The sequence below is a fragment of the Oryctolagus cuniculus genome, chromosome 3, assembly GCF_964237555.1.
Source record: "Oryctolagus cuniculus chromosome 3, mOryCun1.1, whole genome shotgun sequence".
NCBI lineage: Eukaryota > Metazoa > Chordata > Mammalia > Lagomorpha > Leporidae > Oryctolagus > Oryctolagus cuniculus.
The window spans coordinates 157092051-157110664 of record NC_091434.1 but is presented as its reverse complement, the minus strand read 5'-3'; the positions used below and the strand labels follow the sequence as shown (position 1 = coordinate 157110664).

The window sequence follows — 18614 nt, the reverse complement described above, 5'->3', positions numbered from 1 at the left end:
GGCAGGAGGCTGCTTTACCTTTAGTTTCTATTGAAGATGATTCTCACAGACGCTCACTTGAGAAAAGGCCACCAAGTTCCAGGCTTCTGCCTTTCCATCAGAGTGGCCTCATCCAGAAATTCAGAGTATAACATCCATCTGTTACATTTATTAGACAGCAAATTGTCATTTACCTGTCATTTATCTATACTACTTATCCATCCTTGCAAAGTAGAGTGGCTGTCTTTGAGCAGTTAGGAATTAAGTATGCTCAAGCATTTCTTCACACTGAATTTTTAAAATGACCTTTGATTCAATTCAACCCAACAGTCATTTACGGAGAGCTGAGAATATGCAAAGAAACATCTCCATAGAACTTTATATCTAATATCAAATGGTAGCAACAAGCGCAGCATCTTCAAATATGTGATGGTTGACAGAACAATGAATCAATTTAAGCTATGTCTCAAATGGATAAAGTAAGGATTTTGACAAAATTTCCTGTCCGAAGTCACAAATCACTTCAGCAATACATTTTTATAAAGACAGGCAGCTATGGTTACAGGTATAAAGAATCTTCAGATCTCATAAAAATGTTACAAGTATTAGTTTCCTCTCTGTTGAGTAACTTCTGACTTTGTGATTTATGATGGATGAAGGGGTGACTTGTGACTTTTTACTCTAAGAACCAAATTTAAATTTATGACATTTCTTGTAGTTAATCTATATGAGCTGTGTATAAAGACAGCCCAGGGCACATCTGACCAAAAGTTGTAGTTGCAGTGGTTGTGGAGAAGTTCAACTCCTGAATTCATAAGTGTAACTGGAATGTTTTACAATTAAATTGAGAGTTCTTTTAGTGGAAGATGTTTTGAATACAATATTGCTTAAATCTGGATTTATTGACCCACCAAATGTGGTTGTTTCAAAATTAAACCATATAATAAATAAAGATTACATTTGATAAACGTTTTCTTCCCCTTTTTTGTATTGCCCCCCTTACTAAGTTTGAACATCCTTGAGAAATATCTAACACTTAAATGTTTACATTTTCATTCCATAGACAGGAACTTCTTAAAAAAAACTTAGTTTACAAAGCTTCTATTTTTCATTATTTATCAAATTTGCATTTCGTGATATTCTGCACTTCTCTCCAAAGCTCAGCAACAAAAATCTCAGCAGCAACCTAATTGGAAATAAATGAGCTCTCGGTTGTATCTGTTATTACTTTCATACCTCCTTTAGCTGCCAGAACGTTCTATAAATGGCCGCTGATAACCAGTTTAGTGGGCTTGCCTCACCGCACAGTGCATAAATCACTATGGATTTAACTAGGTAATTTAGCCTTTGAATTCAGGACTGTATACACACACACACACACACACGTATACCTGCATGCATGCACACACACACACATGCGCATTGTATGTTGTGGAATTTAAGCATAATGTATGATAAAATACTGATGTAATAATATAGTTGGTCTTTACAGTGGGTTTTGGACTTGCACTCCACATTAGGTTTGAGAAGTTTCTGTGCATTTTTTCACATCTAAAAATAACAGGAGGAAGCTGTATTTTGGGGGGTGGTTAAGTGATTTAACAGAAGCATATGATCTATTTGTTTTAAATGAAATCCAAAGAATTTCAGCTGAAGTGTAAATAAACAGCCCCTTGTTTTCTGAAGGCTGTATTATCTAGCATGAATTTGACCTTGTAAGGAAATGATTGCTTCCTTGCACATTAATCCTGGAAGCTGCTCCAGTCTCCGAGAGCGGGGAACAGCTCTGTCCAGAACAATCAGGCAAGATCTAGAAAAATACATTGCAAGGAGAGGATAGAAATGACAAGAGCTTCATGTTTCCCTGTGCTGCAACCACAGCTCAAAACTGCCCCACAGACACAACAAAGAAGGAAGAATTCTTACAAAATAGTGAGTAAAGCAGAAAAAAAAATCTGAACAAAATCGAATCACAGAGTTGTGTTTTTTTATGATTTACCTTCCAGAAATAAAACTATCACCACCAACAACTCATCATTTCCATTGGTCATTTCTACTGGCCTAGGGGGGATTGGTAGTTAAATAAACAAATAGAAAAATACTTTAAAAAAGTTACTCGGAGTACCCAAGAGCTGCAGTGTCCTGTCAGGATGGTGAACTAGCACAGGTGAAATGAGATGGAAGCATGAATTTGATTACAAAAAATTTGAGTGCCAGGATTCTGAAAGCCACTGTGCACTGGTTGAACCGGGGTGGCCGTGGACAGGGATGACTGGAGCATGGAGAGGGGACATGAGGTGTGAGGAGGGAGCAGTGTTTAACTTTCCTCCTGGCACTGAGCTCTCTAGGCCGCAGCTGCCTGCTCCTCCCTTGGGGAAGGATGTTATGCCCAGTTCCGGAGGTCCAGTTGCTGAATTTTCTTGGGGATAATGACCGGCTCATGCAAGAAGTTGATCAGGAGTATGGGGTTACTAGTTGCTTTTGACATTCACATCTCTGCCCTCTTCTCTTTCAAATCCCATGCTTGATGGATTGCAATGGAAGGAAGTACTAGGTCTTTTCTTCCTAAGCATTTAAGGGGGTGAAATTCTGACCAGAGAAGCAACCTGGCACAGTGGCAGCAAAGGGAGTGGCAGAAAGTGGTCCTGCATTGCCTGGAGCTCATTCTCTCTCCTGTCCTGGATTCACCTGCAAGGACTGGCCTTACTCAGATGCTGCCCCGGCTGAATGAAATAATACCTGCAGGAGAACTTAAGCTCAAAGACAAATGAAAATACATCTATTTCAAAAGAAAGGCCACAAAGTGATCAAAAATTTAAAATAATTGTGATTAACACATTCAAGGAGGTAATGGAAGAGAGTAGTAGAATGAAATATGAAAAAGAAGTCATTAAAAAGAGCCAAGAAGTATATTCAGAAATCAGATATAAATTAAGATGTGTGTAGTTCTTCTTAAGGGAACATCAGCCTGAACTAAGTGACTGAAACACAGAAAACAAGACAAGATGGCTAGCAGGAAAGATACACTGTAAGGACTTTACGATTTAAAAGACAACATCAAAGAACTGACCCAGAACAAAGAATACTTCCAGAAACCAAAGAGAAAATTTATAAGAAAAGCCAAATGATAAGGAAATAGAAATGGAAAAATTAAAATATGGACAATAGAGGAAGAAACCAAAGAAACACAAGGAAAAAGAATATTTCAAGAAATAATAAAAACAAATTTCCCAGAATTAATGATTAAAAAGCTTAGGCACAAATTTAAAACACTGAAATAAGAAAAGAAACAAACCAATAGGGTACTGTAATGCCAGTATCCTGTATGAACAGCGGTTAGAGTCCAAGCTGCTCTGTTTCCCATCCAGCTCCCTGCTAATGCGCCTGAGGAAGCAGCAGAAGACAGCCAAGTGCTTGGGCTCCTGCCTCCCATGTGGTAGACCCAGATGGAATTCTAAGCTCCTGACTTCAGCCTGGTACAGTCCTGGGCATTACAGCTATCTGGAGCATGAACCAGGGGGTGGAAGATTCTATCTCTGTCTCTCTTCCCTCTCTCTTTCTCCCTGTCCTGTAACTCTGCCTTTCAAATAAATAAAATGGGTTTAAAAAAATAAACAAAAATAAGATAAAACGGCAGAAGTAAGTCTTAATAGCTTTCTCACTCCTTCTTCTGGAATTGGGATGAACACTTCCTCCCACCCCTGGAAATCCAAGCTCCAGATTCTGAGGTCTTGGCCTTCGACTGGAAGTTACACATCCATCGGCCTTTGGGCTCAGACTCAGTGCACCTCCCCACCAGCTTCCCTGATCTTCTGACTTACAGAGAGCATACTATGGGACTTTTTGGCCTCCACGAATGAATAAATAAATTCCTATAATAAATCTTCTCATATATTTATATGTTTTCTGTTTGTCCTAATTTTCTGGGAAATCTTGAGCAATACAATACTTCCAAATGTTTACAAAGGGAGTAACTGTATATAATACATTCAACCTAATCTTGAAAATTAACAATAGAAAAGGGGAATCTCCCTGGTAGGTATTAGGACATATTTGGTACTACCCAGATAATACACACAGGTGCGCCAAGTAGAACAGTAGACAATGAAGAAGCGTATCTTTTCCATCTCAATATAGGAAAGATTTCTGAAACCAAATCCCCAAAGCAAAAACCCTGAAGAAAAATTAATTTGATTAATTAATAATTTGATTAATCAGTTGAAGATGTTTTTATCAATAAAGGAAATGATAAAGTTGACAGATGACAAATTGAGCTATTTGAAAGAATGAGATAGCATTTCACACATGTTAGACTGATAAAATAGGAAGCAAGAAAAGATCAAATGTTGGCCATGTTTTGGGATGTGGAGGCCCTACAACAGAGATAGAGACTGACACAGACATTCTAAAAGGCAACCTGGCATTATTTAATTCTATCATATGAACTTATATGACCCAACAATTATACTGCTGGCTAAATATTCTCCAGAAAATTGTACCAGGTTCATAAAGGGTCACACACAAGGATTTTTACATTTGAAGAATTGTTTGATTCAGCGAAGAGTTGGAACAATCAGTATGTCGGTCACTGGAGGAATTGGCAGGTGAACGCCAATGAAATAAACACCATGAAATTCTGCAAATCAGCAATAAAATAACACAAAAGATGTAAAAATAACATCATGATGGCTCCTTCCTAAAGTTATGTAGTGGTGAATATAAAAAATGTTAGAGAAAAAAAAGTCTCCGATGGAGTAGTTAACATGAATTAAAAACACAAAATGAAAACGCATTTTTACAAGAATATTTTTTAAATTTACATGAAACCATTGTAACAGCAGTCAATGGAAGGAGAGAGGAATTGAGCAAGGTGAATGAATTAAATAAACAGACAAAAAAGAGAAAAATTTGCATTGACTGATGTAAATTCTACAAGAGCAAGAATCTGGGCCTGTACTCAACAAATGTGTGTTGATGGTACGAGTTATGTGACATGATTTAGGAAAAATAATTCTTGTCTCTGTACCTTAGTTCCAACTATTAGGTTGAACCACATGAAATCACAATTTTTGGAGGTCAAAATAGCCAATTACTTATCATTTAATATAATTTAACTTAATAAGAAGGAAAAATAGGAATAATAAATGACAATTTGGGAAACATGCATTGACACTGTCAAGACCTGTGGGAGATACCTGAAGGAAGCCAAATCAGATTCCAGTTCTTTCTAGCTAACTGAAAAGCACAGGTGTTGATGTAATTGAAGTGGGAGGATTGTGTTTAGCAATCCTGAAGAACTTAAGTTACCAATACCATTTCCTTAAAATGTACACTCTCTATTTTAGTGGAGCATATAACACCTGCATCTCTTATCATGTTGATGTATTTTTTATTGATATTATTTAAACAGGCCATTTAAAAAATTTTCACTGTGAGAGAATTTTTCAAGAATTCAAAATGCAATTTAGGTAATGTAAATCCTGAAAAAGAGATCAAGTTCTTTCACTTCAGAATCTCTTAAAACTGTAAGAGGCACCTGTACATCCTTTCAATTTCTTTCTATCTGTACTCCAAACAATTATCTCTGTAAAACTGAAATTTTATCAAATATGCTGTCACTAGAAATTATTTTCAACTAAGTTAACCTGAGTCACCTTATATAACTAAACTTTTTTAGGTTATTATTAAGTTTTTCTCGGAAAACTTCATCATCCTTTGTATCATGGCTTGCTATATTAGGCACATTTGAGAGCTCTATTTATCATTCAGGAAATATTCCATATTGACTGGTGTCATAAAAGAAGTGTTATGCTCTTTAAGATGAAGCAAAATGCATAAGGACAGAATTATATTTTCGTTTGTGAGATTGGCTCTATTTTTCTTGAATAAGTGGAAAGTCAAGAAAAATAGTGTACATCTGAGAATTTGCTCTATAACAGGTCAAAGAATTGAACTAAAATGATGAGTTGAGAAAAAAAAAGATGTCGCCTTTGTGATCCCTGGTGAATTAAGCTGTTTCCAGTTCACTTTTGAACCTGTACCTATTAAATGAAAATCTCTTCTTGCAGCAATAAAAAGATGCAATCTTTGTTCAGAGGGATTTGATAACCATAAAGGTCGGAGAATGGCAGCCCAACTCACTTTACTTATCTGCAGTGTACTGTGTGTGAAATAACAGTTTCAATGGAGCCTTTACCTTGACAGTGAAGCGCTTTCTCTTTGGTGGATTCCAAACTGTGCCAGTTGAATGAATGAATGCACGCAAAGGGGTTAAGGATGTCACTAACACATACGCTTTAAGAATCATGGAGAGATCTTCAGCTTGAAAGGTTGTTTCGTGTGGAGCAAGGACTCTTGTTTGATTCCTAAAAAATAAAATACACAGTTAGTGCTCCACAATTTAGGGTTAGATACCAAATTTTCTTTTTTTTAAAGATTTTTATTTATTTATTTGAGAGGCAGAGTAACAGACAGTGAGAGGGAGAGACAGAGAGAAAGGTCTTCCTTCCATTGGTTCACTCCCCAGATGGCTGCTATGGCCAGAGCTGTGCTGATCCAAAGCCAGGAGCCAGGAGCTTCTTCCCAGTCTCCCACATGGGTGCAGGGGTCCAAGCATTTGGGCCATCTTACACTGCTTTCCCAGGCCATAGCAGAGAGCTGGAATGGAAGAGGGGCAGCCAGGACTAGAACTGGTGCCCATAGGGGATGCCAGCGCTGCAGGTGGAGGATTAACCTAGTGCACCACAGGGCCGTCCCCGATACTGAATCTTCAAATTACCTTCCAGCCCTTTTTGGAGCCCTACTTTCAGTATGCGGGTTTTTTTTTTTTTTTAAAAAAAAAACAAAAAACAATTTCAACTGCTTATTAGAATCACCACCAGGGGGAACAGGGGTACGAGGAAAGAAATCAAATTGGTAAAAGTTCTCCTTTCTGGTAGACTTAATCAAAAGATTTTTTAAAAGAAAAAAAGTAGGAAAATAGTACGTAAGCATAAATATCTTTTATAAATTAAATTGGTCACATTATCCATGTACTCAGACTCATGATACTGACCCAAAAAAAGGGATACAGATTACAGTTTGGAAGCAATGAAATACTTTCTGAGGTTTCCTTTTCTGCCCCTGGCTACCTTTGCCTGAACTTCTCCTTTTCAAGAAAACATGTTCCATTTTTCAGTAGCAGACAGGTAACCAAGAACATGCCCAAATGCTTTCCCCCTAGTTCAATTCTACCTAATATCCCTTACCCCAGGTAACTAGGGATATTAAGAAAACAGATCATTCTACAGGGAAAACCAAATTCGCTTCACGTTTTATAATGAAGCAAATATGCTTTCATCATAAGTGATACCATAATGTATAACTATTTGCTTTTCTACACCATGGTTCTATATACTACACATCTAAGTTTGATTAATGAAAAGCTGGCAATATTTTAACTTCTGAAGTCTCGGCAGGTGCAGGATGCCTATAATTCTTCAACAAATCTGATTAATTTCCGAAATATTGCCTTATATATGAGGCAAATTCCATTGTATCAGTGATAAGATAATTGAAATACCTGAGTTTTTCACTCTGATTTATCTACTGCCTAAAATCCTTTCCCTGCAGGTATGTTGGACAACATCATATTCTACAGACGCTTTCTTAGATCTTGGGAGGATTAAAAACAAACAAATAAATAAAACTGAATTAACAGCTAGGAAAATATGCATTTAACCATACTTACAGACTAAGGCAATGTCATTTAAGTATAAAATGAAAATTAAAGCTTTATAGTTTTCCACTGTCAAGATTTTCAACTTTCATTAATAGAACTCACCAGATAAAAGTTCAATTTACTCAAATGTTTATTCTATAACAGGAGGTGTCCGAATCAGGCTAGAAGAAAATCCATGATGATGTTATGAAGAAGGTATAGCCTACAATTTATGTAACAGAACTTAATAATTCAAACCCCTTCGATCTGTTCTGTGCTTTTCTCTTGTTCAGCTGTCTCCTAAAATGCATGCTGGATGTTACAATTCAAAATGTTTAACTCACAGTAGTTCTTGCCTCCAGTCCCATAGTTTCCACATATGTGGCTTCACTGGTTTTAAAAGGTGACTTGAAGTATTTGGTTGTAATTGTATTTCCTGAGCCAGACACACAGAGGGACTCACTGGAAGTCGCAATTCTGAAAAGATTCAAAAGAGTAGACAAGAGTAGTCATTTGATTGTTTCCTTCTGCAATTGCTTCCAAAATAGAGTATGCCCCATTGAAGTACGGGGTCCACAGGAAATATGCAACAAATTTTCTCTCCATTGTGAATCAAAGTGGGAACCACTGAGTAGGAACGCATGCTCAGAGAAGCCTTTGCCTTATGGTGTATCCTCCTAGTACAGACTCAGAACACAACTGGGACCACTGAGTTCAAAGGTTCTCGCTCAGCAGGAGAGGCAGGAATGGTGTCTCCAACTATCCATCCCATCGATCCTTGCTCCACACAGCTAAGGGACGCACTCCAAAGAGGATGCTGGAGCAGGCTTCTGTTTGAGATGAAAGCTCTTCGTAAAAAACTTGCATTGGTTTCCTGATACACAATGCTTCACACTTAAAGTCTGTCATGCTTCATGACCTTGGAATTCTCAACAGCAATGCTTTATTATTTTGTAAAACATTAATTATTAGTTTTTAAGTATATAAAAATAAAGAATAACCATGGTGACTTACTTAAGAACATACACATACATATGTTAAACAAAAGTACTGCATATACTTGATTAGAAAAAACAAATTTCCAATTAGCCCTTCTGTCTATGAAAAGATTAATGCTAACATCAATCTAGAAATCTAGATAAGCACATGGATCAGATGTATACATTTCTTAAATATATGCATTTTGGCAATATCAATATATCTACTTAAACCTATATATGTATGTCATTCTATTTTTTACAGGATCTACAGGAGACATCATAATGGTCTATGCCTGGTTTATTTACCTGCTAATCCAACCTGGAGCCTTTTCTATATCAGGTTAGAATTACCCCCTGTATCACTTTAATGTCTAAGATGTTTTATTAAATGAATTTACATTTAACTTGGTCATTCCTCTATTGTTGTTTATTTAGAGTATTTTTGCAACTTTTTTTCTTTTGTTATTTTAACAACACTGCAATGAACACTCTTCTACATTTGCTTTTATCAGTGAATGCAGGGTCAGATTCTTATCGCTATGTCTAATTGCAGGTCAATGAGTAAAGGCATTACAAATGTTTTGGCTATTACCACGTTGCTATCCAAAAGGATTGCCCCAATCTGCACTCTTTCCAACAGTATGTGAGAGTTGTTGTTGCCTTACTCCTAGGTCACAGTGCTTTATTTTTATATCACATAATTTATCTAGCTCTCAAACTGGATCAAAGCCTTTCAATTACTTTCCCCCTTGTGCCCATTTCATCAATACTCACATAGTCTAATTTAAAACACTTCACACGCTTAACTAAAAGTCAGCAGAAGTCAAGCTGTTCAATGTATTCCCAAATCTCATTATTTAACACAGTGAGATCTTGCTCGGAAAACGACATCATATTTGTAAGGCTTTCCTATTAATGAAGTTCTAATGCATCATAATAAGAGAAATACTGAAACTGCTTTGTTTTTGGAAATGACAAATGAAGAGCCATGAAGTTGATTTCTTTTCTTGAGACTCACAGCTTTAAAAAAGTTGAGCTGTTTACATGATCCTTTGAATTTGCAGTAAGAAAAAAAAGTGTTCTTAATTAAAATTTCACTAAATAGACTCTGCCTTCTACAGTTTATTACTAGGAAAACTTCCTGTGTCTTCAGGAGAATTAATTTGTAATCTTTTTTGTACAATATGATAATAACATAATTTTCTCTGATTTCCCTTTTACTTTGCTGCCATGAGGCCCTGTACTAATTTGTCCAGGCTTGGAGGTTATTCTTTATGATTATAAAAAAGAATAAAGAAAGAAAAGAAAAATTGCTGTAACTAGCTGCTGCTTTACATCCAAAACCATTTTCTTTCTTTCTTTTTTTTTCATTTGACAGGTAGAGTTATAGACAGAGAGACAGAGAGAAAGGTCTTCCTTCCATTGGTTCACCTCCCAAATGGCCGCTACGGCCGGTGCACTGCGCCGATCCCAAGCCAGGAGCCAGGAGCCAGGAACTTCCCCCAGTCTCCCACACGGGTGCAGGGGCCCAAGGACTTGGGCCATCTTCTACTGCTTCCTCAGGCCACAGCAGAGAGCTAGATTGGAAGAGGAGCAGCCGGGACTAGAACCGGCGCCCATATGGGATGCTGGTACAGCAAGTGGGGGATTAACCTACTGCGCCAAGGCACCGGCCCCTAAAGCCATTTTCTTTCTTTTTTAAAAGATTTATTTATTTATTTGAAAGTCAGAGTTACACAGAGAGAGGAGAGGCAGAGATAGAAAGAGAGAAGTCTTCCATCCGATGGTTCACTCCCCAATTGGCCACAACAGCAGGAGCTGTGCCAATCCGAAGCCAAGAGCCAGGAGCCTCCTCCAGGTCTCCCACGCGGGTGCAAGGGCCCAAGCACTTGGGCCATCCTCTACTGCTTTCCCAGGCCATAGCAGAGAGCTGGATTGGAAGAGGAGCAGCCGGGACTAGAACCAGCACCCATATGGGATGCCGGCACTTCAGGACAGGGCATTAACCCGCTGCGCCACAGTGCTGGCCCCATAAAACCATTTTCATTTCACTTGATTATAGCCAGAATTTAGAATTAATATATTTATTAAATAAAAGTTAAAAAAAAGTGGAAAAAAAGAGCTGTAACTTCATTTTAGAAAACTTTCAAAAATAATTGTAGAAATTTAAATGTCCTAGGTTGTTAGTCAAAAAGAATTTTTGTCTGCAGTTACTCTTTCTTTTATCTTTTTTTTTTTTTTTTTTTTTTTTTTTGACAGGCAGAGTGGACAGTGAGAGAGAGAGACAGAGAGAAAGGTCTTCTTTTGCTGTTGGTTCACCCTCCAATGGCCGCTGTGGCCGGCGCACTGCGGCCGGCGCACCGCGCTGATCCGAAGGCAGGAGCCAGGTGCTTTTCCTGGTCTCCCATGGGGTGCAGGGCCCAAGCACTTGGGCCATCCTCCACTGCCTTCCCTGGCCACAGCAGAGAGCTGGCCTGGAAGAGGGGCAACCGGGACAGAATCCGGCGCCCCGACTGGGACTAGAACCCGGTGTGCTGGCGCCGCAAGGCAGAGGATTAGCCTAGTGAGCCGCGGCGCCGGCTTTCTTTCTTTTTAAAGATTTATTTATTTGAGAGGTAGAGTTACAGACAGATTTGGCCTATACACCAAGGACTCTCTGTCAGGCCAATCTAATCTACTGGTTTACTACCCTACTCCCCTTTTCTCTTCACCCTCCCTCACACTCAAAGAGCCTGGAAATCTCCTACAAACCACGTTAAAGCTACTGTTTCTTCTTGGAAGACATTTTGGAGATGAGGCTTTCTGACAGTTTTCCCAATAGACTTCTCATTCATTCACACACACTTTCTAAAAATTTTAGAAAGTAACAAGTATGAAAGGCCCAATATGCACATTTCAGGCCTTCCTGCACCACAATATGAAGACTGAACAGATAGACTTAGATATGAGACACTGTATGACCACTCTAATCTTATTTTACAGAGCTCTTAAGCCAGGATTCTGCTGACCTTCCAGAATAAAAATTAACTATTTGTTAGGGATATCAGATGGTGCTTTTCTCTTGCCTTTTGATATCCACTGGGCTAGGTACTGAATGCCTGCTGACTGGGGTGCAGTTATATGAAAAGGAAGATTAAACCAGCACCAAAATACATGAATTTTTATTTTGGTTCTTGTCAATAAACATTTTATGGGCTTAAGTCATTGTCAAGAATCTTTTAGAATTCAAAATGTGATTCTTATCAATCTTCGGAGCTTTCCAAATTTCCTGAAGATAACGTTGACCATTGACAATTCTTCAAGCAACATTAGTTCTAGTAATGAACTAGTTTTGGGGACTAAGCCAACTTCCAGGTGGCAACAAAATGGTGTTCCAATGAATTAAATACATTTAATTTGATGATTTATTTTTTGCCCTTCTATATGGTACCTAGTTATACCCACCACAGGCAATGCTAAATTCATATTGTATTTGATTTAATGATTTTCCCTATTGCTAATTAATTAATAGGAAAGTAAACAGTGAAAGTATAATTTTATTTTACAAATATTTGAATGGTATCTCACATTTCATATTAGGAAACTAAGATTAGCCAATATTATTATAAAATTTCCAATGATATTAGAACACTTAATAATTAACATGTGGTTTTTACATTAGATGTATAAATAAGTACTGTTAATGGCTATATTCATTGTTCTTCCTGCTTGAGACCATTTACTTAGCCTTCAGGTGTGAAAGCTACAGAAATATCACCCCATCACTTACATGCATAGCAAATATAAATTAATATATGCATAAACTGAAGTCATAGCCAGGAAATGACTATGAGTCAGGCATCATCAAAAAGAGTTGGATGGCAGAGTCATGAAGGTGACTAAAGAGACTGTTTACTAAGAGACTATTAAAGAGACTGTTACCACACCAGAGAGGGTCAGAGGGAAGCAACTAGGGTACTGAAGCTCCCCAGGGCTGACACAACGGCAAGTTCTCACCACCTTTAGACCAGGAAGCAGTTTCCAGCAGCAGCCAAAAGCATAGCTGTGTGAGAAGCCAACAAAGCAAGAGTGCTGGTCACAGGTAGGGGAACACAGCCACACTCAGCCACAGCTACAGCATTCACATCCCGAAGTTTTCCCTCCTGAGTGTTATATCTTTCCAGAAGCCAGAGGACAAGGAAGTTATCCAAACACTACTCTCGGAAAACATGAGCTTAGGCCACAGTCTCTTCCTTCCTAGTCTCATGTCCTGGAGAAAGAAACAATCGTGAGTATGGAGTGTGTGTGTGCATACATAGGAAAAAGAGTGAAGATAAACAAAATTTGCTTTGATCACAAGTAGAAGCCAACAGAATGGCTTAGGCTGAACCATACAAAATTGTCTTTTGTATGGTAAAAATTGGTTGAATATTCACCAATTATCAGCAATCACACATTGTTCACTATAGTATTTATTTGCTACACCATGATGGCTCTGGGTGGGTGAGGGAGTGAAAAGGCATAAACATATCTCTTGTGAAAAAAAGTTTCAGGGGCTGGTGCTGTGGCGTAGCGGGTAAGACTGCCACCTGCCGTGCCGGCATCCCATATGTGCCCCAGTTCAAGTCCCGGCTGCTCCACTTCTGATCCAGCTCTCTGTTATGGCCTGGGAGAGCAGTGGAAGATGGCACAAATCCTTGGGCCCCTGCACCCACGTGGGAGACCCAGAAGAAGCTCCTGGCTCCTGGCTTTGGATAGGCTCAGCTCTAGTCATTGCAGCCACCTAGGGAGTGAACCAGCAGATGGAAGTCCTCTCTCTCTCTCTCTCTCCTCTCTCTCTCTCTCTCTCTCTCTTTCTCTGCCTCTGTCTCTCTGTAACTCTGCCTTTCAAATAAATAAATATTAAAAAAGAAAGAAGGTTCCAGTGGCTAGAATGTCTGTTGATGGAAATGGCCTTGGAATCACTGGATGAGTGTTTGGCATGTGCTTTGAAATAAATAGAGGCATAATCCAAATTCTGCCAATCCCTAGTAGAAAATAAGTATAGTAACAAGTAAAGTGGGCGCTAGACATATATTTGTTGAATCAATAGGTGATGTATACAGTCCTTCACAATTCTAAGTGTCTGTGATCCTGGGTACAAAGTTATAATTTTTAATAGAGGCTGCATATGACCTATTGGAGAAGTTAAGAGGCTAGAGTCCAATGGCCAAAACTGAAATGCAGTTCCTCTGTCAATTCAGGATATTCTAACAATGCTCTGTGCTCCACAGGGTCAACCAGCTGCCCTTTCATTCGTGTGAGATTCAATAATCTTCTAGGAGAAAGATGGCAGCTGTACCTTCTGTAAGCTCTCACCTAGCTCAATAAAGTGTTTAAGAAATATCAGCTATCCTTTCACATCTTGAGCAAAATGGTACAGTCAAAATAGACTCCCAAGGTAGAGTCAAGTTCACCAACTTGATAACTTATTGGCAAGTAGGGGGGTGGACAAAATGGGGATTATTTTAATTGCATCAGGAGGATATTCTCAGTGCACTGGAGTGTAAACTCTGTAAGGACAAGCATTCTTTGTTTGGGTTGTTGCTGTTTTCTCCATTCAACAGCTAGTGTGAAGCCTGAGCTGGCACTAAACATAGGTTCTCAAACATATCTACACTAATAAGTGAGCTCCAATTTCTTCTTTCTCAACCAGAGATCTGTGCACTGGCCAGAGAAAAAGAGGGCTGAAATGAAAGGGAGGAGCAGGCCAAGTGCTGAGCAGTTTTGATAGGGTTGTACAGTGTGAACTTACTTTTTAGATCTAGGAAATGTGAACACATGAGCAGTATGGTTTTCTCTCTTTACTGCAAGGTGATATTTGTTAGCTCACATCAGGTCACTGCAGCAACGGCACTGAAGCAAGCCCAGGGAGGAGGCAGAGAGTGGCTTCCCAGAGATGAACTATCTAAGGCCAAGGGGCTGTCTATCAGCAAAGACCCTGGGAGTCCAGGAAACCACAGAAGAAAGGAAAGGCCACCAGTACACAGCCAAGAGAAAGACTGGGTCTTACAGAAACATCTGAAGGGCCCAGTCTTCATCTGTTTTACCAAATAGACTGAATATGGGCTAATAAAGACATGGGTGAGACCAATAAAACACATTGTCATGTCTATTCATGGATCTATATTCATCGGTATGAATACAACTTAATTCCTTAGTTTTTCTAAGTTCAGTGTCTTTATCTGGAAAACAATAATAATTATAATAATAGTAATTAAAAGGAGGAGCCTATCTCATATGGATGCTGACAGAATTAAATTTGAAATTGCCTTTATAATGCTTTGCACAGCACTTGACATATATTAAATATTAAACAAACATTAAAAAGTTACTACTACTACTAGGAGTTTAATATTATTGTTTTCTCTAACCTACAAATGTCTTTTTAGCTTTAGAAACTTAAAAGTGTAGCTAAAATGTTATGCCTTTAACACTAAGAGGCCCCCACAACTACTGACTATCAGATAAAGGCTAATGTATTAAATTTTCTTTTACATGATCCTTAAATATCTGGTATTTGACATTAGTGTGTTAAGAAGAAAACATGGGGGCCAGCCCTGTAGCTCAGCGGGTTAACCCCCTGGCCTGAAGCACAGGCATCCCATATGGGTGCCAGTTTGAGACTTGGCTGCTCCACTTCCCATCCAGCTCTCTGCTATGGCCTGGGAAAGCAATAGAGAATGGCCCAGGTCCTTGGGCCCCTGCACCTGTGTGGGAGACCTGGAGGAAGCTCCTGGCTCCTGGATTTGGATCAGTGCAGCTCTGGCCGTTGCGGCCAATTGGGGAGTAAACCATCGGATGGAAGACCTCTCTCTCTCTGTCTCTGCCTCTCCTCTCTCTGTGTAACTCTGACTTTCAAATAAACAAATAAATCTTTAAAAAAAAAAGAATAAAACAGGAAGTACGTATGACAACTACGAAAGCGTAGACTAGAATAAAACACAGTATCTACTTCTACAGGTGAAGTTAGTCTTGTTTTCAGTGACTTTCATTAGTTTCTCATTGCACCATCCCAGGAAATCAAATCACTTCCTTTCTGTCTCACTTACTTAAAGGAATCATGTATTGGGTTTCTATGAATGGACTAAGCCAAGGACTCACTCGGTTACTGCAGTGTTTAATTCTGTCCTTCTGTATCTTGCTCAAAGACAGACATTTTTTTTTTTTTTTCAAACAATCAACAGAAATTATAGCACTGCCAGCTCCTGGCAGATTTATGATACACAGACCAAACCCCCTGGACAACTTCAGATCTTGAGTTTAAATGACAAAATTTGGGGATCTGTATATTCCAAATCATCAGCTTCTTAATAAATGTTTACTTTCATGTTATGCAAATAGCATTGGCCAAAGTATTGAGAAAATTTAAGCACCAAACACATAGTTATTAGTAGTACATAGCACTAGCCTTAAGCCAGGCAACTCATAATTCATTTCTCAAGACTAATATTATTGTACCTATGTATCTTTGATACCAATACTTTACTTTTCATGGCTTTAGAAGTCTTTCATATGCTGTAACTATAACTGCATAAATCAAACCACAAATGCAAATAGCACAGTATTCTTTGTGGAAAATGAATAACTTTCACTCGGTTATAGGACATGAAATGCAGCCCATGTCTCGATGTAAGTGGGGACACAGTCTGACCCATAAAAATGACCAGATCAATGACACAGAAATGTACTTTAAAGAAACTGTCACTGTATAAAATATCCAGCAACTAATCAATCAATCAAATGCTTACTGAGCACTAAGTAAATGCATGTCATAAATGTTCCCCTTTCTGTTTTTTCAGTGTAAGTGTCAAAGTCACATAACTCTACAAAAACAATTTTCCCCATGGACTACTCTATGTTTTGACCATGACAACATAAGAACCTTGAATTCTACTCATTTTCCTTGGTAATAAAAGCTGTGTCTAGACTACTACTTCAATTTCCTTGCCCTATGATTTCACTGCAATGACCAAATAGCATGAAAGATTGTTTTATTACTTTATGGCAGCTTAATTTTCCTTTGATGTTTTTCTACATGGGATTTTTCAGAGGAAAAGAAATAAAAATGGAAAAATGCTTGACTACTTCAGCAAGACCAAAGATGAATAATTTGGTATAAATTAATGAGCATCATTAATAACAATTTGCAACACATCCTCCAACAAATATTACTACAAATCTTAGTGTAGAGTGCAACAAATATGATAATAGAATGGCTGCCCAAACCCACTCATGGTGAAAATAAGTTAATCACTTTATTAATATTAAACTTTTTTTTCCCCAGGAATGGTTTCTGGAGTAAACCATAAAATATTATTGATAGAATTTACATCACAGTAATTAATGACTTTCTAGAACTCTGCAACAGTGATTCCAAATTCTTTTAAGCATATTCAAGTCAATCCTAATTTAAATGTAAAACTCAGACTCTGGAGGATATCTCCCCTGTTTAAATGATTCCATGCATTAACATCTCTCCCCTTTAATAGGAACTTCTAGGGCCAACTCAACCTCTCATTTTTATCCTGTATCTTTGGTAGAATAAATTATAAATAGTATTACTGTCAATTTCATTCTCTGTTTTGTATTACTTACAAGTAAATGCATTATATGTAAATCAAATACATAATTAAGGTATCAGGAATTTCCTAATATCTGACTCCCAGAATGAGACAGAAAGGCAATAGTCAGCTGCAAAATAAAATCTAATGAGAGCTAGAAATGCCAGAACCATGCCTCGAAAATGGAAATATTTTGGAAAAGAATTTTAGTTAGGAGACTGACCAACATATTCTTTCTGAACAATGTGTGTTCAGGTTGTTTCCTTCCAATTGACCAGAGATGTGACTAGAAGCCATAGGGTCAGGTTTGGAATAGATGGGGATTGCTAGGGCATGAGTCATATGCCAGGCTGAACCTGACGAGAGTTTCTGAAACGGTGTCTCAGTTTTCAACCTTAGCTAATTAAGTTGATCCCCAGCCAAGTCCATCTGACCTATTTAATATACATCTTTTAAATGACTACAGAAATAACTAATGAATTGGTCCAAAGGGGGAAGGGTGTTCACATTGGAAGTGATAAATAATTCCTGGTCATTACAAATGTTAATTAGGAGATTAAATTTTTGACTGATTTTTTCCTATTCCTGTCTGGATTTTAACCTGTGAAGTTAACCTGCTTCTTTTCCAGATAGAATTTAGGCCAGGACATTTCATTCAAAAGACTATTTTCCAAAAGGATATACTTCAAATTTTATTGAGCTATCTCTTCTCTTTTGTACTGCCAATCTGTTTTTAGTATCTAGATGAACACACATACATATTAATTATTTTCTAAAAGCTGAATTCGCCTTAAGTCAGGCTTTAGGGTTTTGTCATTAGTACTTTGTCTCAGTAGACAGCATTTTTGGCTTGGTTTTGTTCAACAGTCCTATACCTTTTATTTAAAAAAAAAAAAGATTTTATTTCTTTGAGAAGTAGAGTTACAGTGAGAGGGAGAGACAGAGAGAAAGGCCATCTATCCACTGGTTCACTCCCCAAATGGCTATAACGGCCAGAGCTGCACCGATCCGAAGCCAGGAGTCGGGAGCTTCTTCCGGGTCTCCTACACAGTGCAGGGGTCCAAGCACTGGGACCATCTTCCGCTGCTTTCCCAAGCCATAGCAGAGAGCTGGATCGGAAGTAGAGCAGCCGGTCACAAACCAGCACCCATATGATATGCCGGCACTGCAGATGGCGGTTTTACCCACCATACCAGTGCCAGCCCCCATCCTACCTTTGAACTTCCTGTTTTAAACTGTTTCCAATGCCTTAGAATAGGTGGATGATGGATAAGAACTTGTTTATATCTTTCTATTTCTTATCAATGTGTTGGCTATTTTGAGGAAGATAATTTTCTGGTACCCTGAATTATAAGGATGTGTAGTCATTGTTTT

The 18614-nt window shown here is 38.3% G+C and overlaps 1 protein-coding gene across 1 annotated transcript in view; it reads right to left on the bottom strand.

The window, feature by feature from the left end:
- Positions 1-18614, bottom strand: part of CPED1 (cadherin like and PC-esterase domain containing 1) — a 335522-nt gene that overhangs the window by 200692 nt on the left and 116216 nt on the right. Inside the window, exons 5-6 of the mRNA XM_008258284.4 lie at positions 8023-8155; positions 6176-6344 (exon numbers count right to left, since the gene is read on the bottom strand). Coding sequence (XP_008256506.3) covers positions 6176-6344; positions 8023-8155 — 302 coding nt within the window. The remainder of the gene's footprint in view (positions 1-6175; positions 6345-8022; positions 8156-18614) is intronic.